Source organism: Grammomys surdaster, unplaced genomic scaffold, assembly GCF_004785775.1.
Source record: "Grammomys surdaster isolate TR1022 unplaced genomic scaffold, NIH_TR_1.0 119217, whole genome shotgun sequence".
NCBI lineage: Eukaryota > Metazoa > Chordata > Mammalia > Rodentia > Muridae > Grammomys > Grammomys surdaster.
This window is the reverse complement of record NW_021615423.1, coordinates 1-5,588: the sequence shown is the minus strand read 5'-3', so window position 1 is coordinate 5,588 and position 5,588 is coordinate 1. Positions and strand designations below refer to the sequence as shown.

At 50.7% G+C, this 5,588-nt stretch overlaps 1 protein-coding gene across 1 annotated transcript; it reads left to right on the top strand.

The window, feature by feature from the left end:
- The first annotated feature begins 784 nt into the window (after window positions 1-784).
- Window positions 785-5,363, top strand: LOC114635885 (von Ebner gland protein 1). Its single transcript, XM_028784262.1, has 7 exons — window positions 785-923; window positions 1,366-1,502; window positions 2,644-2,714; window positions 3,625-3,735; window positions 4,222-4,323; window positions 4,523-4,549; window positions 5,202-5,363. The coding sequence occupies exons 1-6, from the start codon at window positions 837-839 to the stop codon at window positions 4,546-4,548; spliced, it is 534 nt and encodes a 177-aa protein (XP_028640095.1). The 5' UTR covers window positions 785-836; the 3' UTR covers window position 4,549; window positions 5,202-5,363.
- Window positions 5,364-5,588: the final 225 nt, after the last annotated feature.

Genomic DNA, 5,588 nt, shown 5'->3' with positions numbered 1-5,588 from the left:
CACACTGTGTGTACATGAGAGCCTGTGTGCACATGTGCTCACACAGCACACTGTGTGTACATGAGAGCCTGTGTGCACATATGCTCACACAGCCCATTGTGTGTACATGAGAGCCTGTGTGTACATGTGTTCACAGTGCCCATTGTGTGTACATGAGAGCCTGTGTGCACATGTGCTCACACAGCCCTTCTTGCTTTCTGTCTGTCTGACTCATTCTCCCTCTGCATGTGGGCAGGGGCTAGTGCACATCCTGCTGAGGAGGGGACACAGTTTAAGCACACATTTGGGTAGTCACACAGAGGGCTCCCACATGCAGAGACCCCTCTTTTTCCAAGATGAATCTAAGGTTCAGTGACCTTCTCTGGGATTGAGGAAGGTCCCTGAGAATGGAGCACAAGACTCTCTGGCTTCAGTGTTCTCCTCTGTGTCAGGGAGCATGTCTGCCAGCTGGATGACCACACAGTGTAGACAAGAAAGGTTCACTTCTGCAGTACTCACCCTCAGGGTCTCTTGATATGGGAGGCTGCACTTCTAATGCAGACTCACTTTCTTGCCAGGGGAAATCTGCACGCCAGTTCCTCGGTGCGGTAGCCCGGTCTCATCATCTTCTGGGCTAAGGGTATTCTCTAACAACTTCCAACAATGATGACATTTTATCTGCTCCATTGCAGAACTGGCCAGTGTGACTGACCAGGAAGGGACTGGTGAGTACACCTTGCCAACTTCCCTGGGGACCCTGGGCTGAGCAGTATAAAGGGCAGCTGAGCGAGGCCCCAGAAGAGCATCCTCAGTCTGCCAAGTGACCTGCTGGGCATCTGTGAGCACAGACTCTGGAGATGAAGGCCCTGCTCCTGACCTTTGGCCTCAGCCTCCTGGCTACCCTGCGGGCCCAGGCCTTCCCCACCGTGCAAGAGAATCAGGATGTGAGGCTGGGATGGGCAGGGGCTTCAAGTGGCTTTATGGCAGATGGGGGGCTGAGGTTGCTACCTGGAGGCCCCATTCCTTCTCCACCTAAAGGGACATCGTTTTAGAGTCAGGCTTGAACCCTGACTGAAGGAATACTAGACACAGCAACAGAGTCTACTTAGATGGTCCTGGGAGCAGAGAGCTGGAGGAGATAGGAGTTCCACATTCTTCACTATTCTTTGGAAGTGAAGGGGTCTGGGAGAGTGTCTTGCCTGTAGAGGTTGGAGACCACACAGATGTGTCCCTGGTAGTGCTAATTTACTTAGTGTGTTGGTAGAATGATTACCTGGGAAACACTTCATATGTCCAGAATTTGGGGGGCAAGGTAGAAGTGGGGTTATGGACTAGAGGCATTCCAACCTGTCTCCCTTAGTCCTGATAGCCAGGTACCTTCTCTAGGTATCAGGAACGTGGTATTTGAAAGCTACAGCATGGGACAAGGAGATCCCTGACAAGAAGCTTGGGTCTGTGTCTGTGACTCCCATGAACATCAAGATCCTGGAAGGGGGCAACCTGCAAGTCAAGTTGACTGTCCTGTGAGTATGTGCCAGATTCCTGTCATTTGCTTTCTCCACACAGGAGATCTGGGCACTGAGCTGAGTCAGCTCCCAGAACACCCAGTACCACGTTTTGTGTGCAACAGTACTAGTCAGGGTGCCTCAGCTTACAGAGGACCATGGTATGGTAGGTGGTCCAGAGAAAATATATCAGCTGCAAGGGGGCACCATCTTTCTACTCTGATATAATACCCTTTGTCAGGGACTCATGTTTGGGGAAGGGTTTCACTCCTAGACCCAAAGTGAGCACACAGTCTGGCCTTGTTCTTCCTCCAATGTAAACTTCTGTTTGGGACAAAGGCAGACATCAGGAATTCAGAATGATCAAGAGTATGCCCAGGACCCCAGGGAGAAAGGTTATCAGGCTCTGCACAGACACTGTGAAATTCCAGCTTATCCCCTCTAGTATCCTCCATCACCTATGCAACCTCATTTTTTTGTGCTCTGTCACCTCCTCGACCACTCCCTTGTGTGCCCTGTCATCTGTGTAGACTCTCACTTGTGTGCTCTCACACCTGTGTGACCTCCCATCCATGTGGCTTCTACATTTGTGCCTTATCTCACTTCTTGGGGCCTGCCACCTTAATGGCCCCTGAACAACACGAGAATGTCTATGCTGCCCTCACGGGATCTGGCATTTGTCAGTCCCTGATGTGGCAGTTATCTTGTAGTTTGCCATTTGTTCTTTTCCCTGACCCTACCCACTGAAGCTTTCCCTCATTTGTCCAGGTGACAGTGATTGTAGGGCTGGTCTCCAAATAGCTCCAGAGACAGAGGATCAGCCACAGGAGCCATGGAGGTTCCTAACCATGGAGGTTAGGAAGGGAGTGTTTTGCTTGAGACAATATTTGCAGATCAAGTAGGCTAGACTCCTGAGGAGTGAGCAAGGGGCTGTCAGAGTGCAGGCAGCAAATGACCCAACCCAGAACTGGGGTTACTGTGAGAGGCAGGGCACTGGAACACGTGACTTGGGAGGCCTGCTGGTAACATAAATAGGACTGAGTGAAACCTGCACTTCCTTGTCCACCTTGGAAACAGAAAAGCACAGGCCTTGATTTGGATGCTGCCAGCAGGGGAGGTGTGACTGGGCAGTTTGTCTCACAGACCTTCTGTCTTTCAGGATTGCAGGACGGTGCCAGGAGATGAACACCCTCCTAGAGAAGTCAGATGAACCTGGCAAATACACAGCCTGTGAGTCCTTGACCTGTGATGGCTTCACCCAACCCTCAACCTCTAGTGATCCATTTGAGGCCAGTGTGGCCACACCAGGGTGCCCATGGTCTGAGAAACCTCCCTTCCTTCAATTCCTGTAGTGTTCATGATCACTCCCAGGAGGCAGTTTTCCTTACAGATGGGAACAGCTGACATTGAACACTAAATTGGGTGTGGTAGATGTGTCCCTAGAGGAGAATTGACTGTTTTGTCTCAGGGTGGGTTACCGTTGCTGCCATGCAACTGCATGAGAAAAAGCAAGTTGAGGAGAAGGATTATTTTGTTAACATTTCCACATCACCGTTCATGATGAAAGGAAGTCAGGGCAGGAACTCAAACAAGGCAGAGGCCATGGAGGAGTGCTGCTTCCTGGCCTTCTCGTTATGGCTTGCTCAGCCTACTTTATTACAGAGGTGGCCCTGCTCACAGTGGTCTGAGCCCACCCCCATTAATCACTAATTAAGAAAATTCTGTACAAGCTTGCCTACAGCCTGGTCTTATGGAAGAGTTTTCTCAGTTGGGCTCTCTTCCTCTCTGATGACTCTATCTTGTGTGAAGCTAACATAAAAGTAGTCAATGCAGCTGCCCAGAGATGTCTCACTGGCTATGGCTGAGGTCATGGAGGGAGTGAGAAAGGGGCTGCTTTTAGCTCCAGAGGCAGACCCTCCTGTATGACACACAGGTTTGGGACATGGCCATCTCTCACATGTGTGGTTCTATGGAAATGAAGGGTCTATGTACCCAAGGCTCTGGTGGGTGGTGGACAACCTGGGTCAGGGAGCCCTGAGCAACTGGGAGGGAGCCTGGGTCAAGAGGTTCCAGTCCACCCTTGTATCCTTGTTGAGGGTTCAGGGGCTTATTCAGAATGTATGTCACCGTTCCTCTACAGATGGGGGTAAACACGTGCTCTACATCATCCCATCTGCAGTGGAGGACCACTACATCTTCTACTATGAGGGCAAAGTGCACAGGCATCATTTCCGAATGGCAAAACTCCTGGGTGAGTCACATTGTTGTGAGATGGGCCAAGGACTCTTAGGGTGAAAGGGGCCTTGCTGCTGTTGGGGTTCCAGCTGTAAGAAGGATGAGTATAGAAAAAGGAGCCCGAGTATAAAGTGTAGCCTCCATCACAGCTGCTCTCAGTGTGCGTTTTTCCGGAGATGAAGGCCTTAGAGCCTCCTGAGCTCTCCCTTAGGCTGGGTACTTTTCCAGATAGAGAGCAGAGAAACAGCATGGGTCCCTCAGGCAATGGTGACTTATCTTCAGAGTGATGGGGGTCACACTGCTCTCAGCTGCCCTAGGATGAACTCAGGAACAGTGCCTCTGTGTCTCCTAGGTCAGATATTGTGGAAGGATGCATGTGGTATGCTGGTCTTCCTCCCCCCCCCCCCCCCAGGGTCTTCTCTCACTCACTCTGGCCTCTGGGTCAAGTCTTCACATGCAGCTCCCACAACTGTGTGTCTAATTCCATGTCCTTCACCTATAGGCAGAGACCCTGACATCAACCAGGAGGCCCTGGAAGATTTTCAGAATGCTGTAAGAGCTGGAGGCCTCAACCCAGAGAACATCTTCATCCCCAAGCAGACTGGTAGGAATCAAGCTGCCATGTTGTCTCGCTACCACGCATGGAAGGCAGCCAGTCACCCAGGACAACTGGCTTCCTCTCATCCAGCTTTGTCCTTTAGGGGTGGGAGAGATGCTGGCTGATGGAGGGGTCTTGGTTTTCTACCTGAATTTTCTGGGTTTCTGAATCACTTTTTCTTTCGTGTTTTCTTTTTCTTGGCCAGAAACCTGCCCTCTAGGAAGCAATTAGGGTAAGTGACCAGTTTTTGGGCACCCTTGAGGACCTGGGGTCAATAGGGTTCCTAGAGACCCTGTGTTTGAACTCTCAGGATAGAGACCCTTTCCTACCTGTGCAGACAGGTACGCCCTTTCCTGCTGGGACATATTCTTCCTCTGTGTATTTTGTTCATATTTCCTTCCTGGGTGTCGTTTCTTGAACTTCAGGCATCTGCCCTTGCTGATACTCTGCAGTTGGCTTGTGTATCTCTCTTCATGTATCCCCTGCTATACTCTGCAGAAGGGAAATTCCTCCTCTGCCCCTCCCTTTCCCTCAGTCATCATGTTGACTCCATGTATGGCATGGATTTATTTAAAGCACATGGTAGTTGTACCTGGGGTCTAGCAGCCTTGCTTGGTTCCTTGTGCTGTGTGATACTTGGGAGATGTTGGTCAGAGAATTGCCCAAGGCAAAGCCTGAGTCCAACAGCATCCTCATCCTCATTTTGCCCTGAAGTCACCTTTCCTCTCTTCATACCTGGGCATGGAGAATTGTGGGAACTCACTTTGGGGATGAGATTGGGGAGAATGACCTTTGGCCTCTGTTTAGATCTGGCGAGTGGAGCCCTTCTCTTTCTAACGTTTCATGAATTATTTTGGTTCCACTGACTCTCCTCCTTTCCACAGCAAGAGATAAGGCACCAGGCCTGCCTGACAGCATTGTTCTACTCTGCGCAAACCCACTGAGCACAGGACACAGAAGGAGCTCCTGCACTCTCCCTTCTGGTTTCACCCACCCCTTCCCTCTTCCCCCCTCTCTCCTGCTTCTCCATAAAGAACTTAATCATCTCTTTCTGTGTCTGTATGTTTATGGGAATGGAGGGGACTAGGCAGGATGCACTCCCTTATCCTAGGGCCTTAGCAGTTGTTTTAGAGCAAGAGTGGGGAAGTAGCTAGGATTGATGGGGGCTCCTTCATGGTGGTTTTTTGGCCAAAGGCCATGATGGGCTGGGCTCAGTGTTGAAGTTTCTTGTCCCCAGGTGTCTTCATTAACTTCTGTGTCCTCTCAGCACC

What these genes read in the sequence shown, in the direction of transcription:
- LOC114635885 (XM_028784262.1), top strand. Translation starts at nt 837, where the DNA reads ATGAAGGCCCTGCTCCTGACCTTTGGCCTCAGCCTCCTGGCTACCCTG. An exon ending in ACCTGGCAAATACACAGCCT is followed by an intron (nt 2,715 to 3,624) that starts GTGAGTCCTTGA and finishes GTTCCTCTACAG; the next exon opens with ATGGGGGTAAACACGTGCTC. An exon ending in CTTCATCCCCAAGCAGACTG is followed by an intron (nt 4,324 to 4,522) that starts GTAGGAATCAAG and finishes TTTCTTGGCCAG; the next exon opens with AAACCTGCCCTCTAGGAAGC.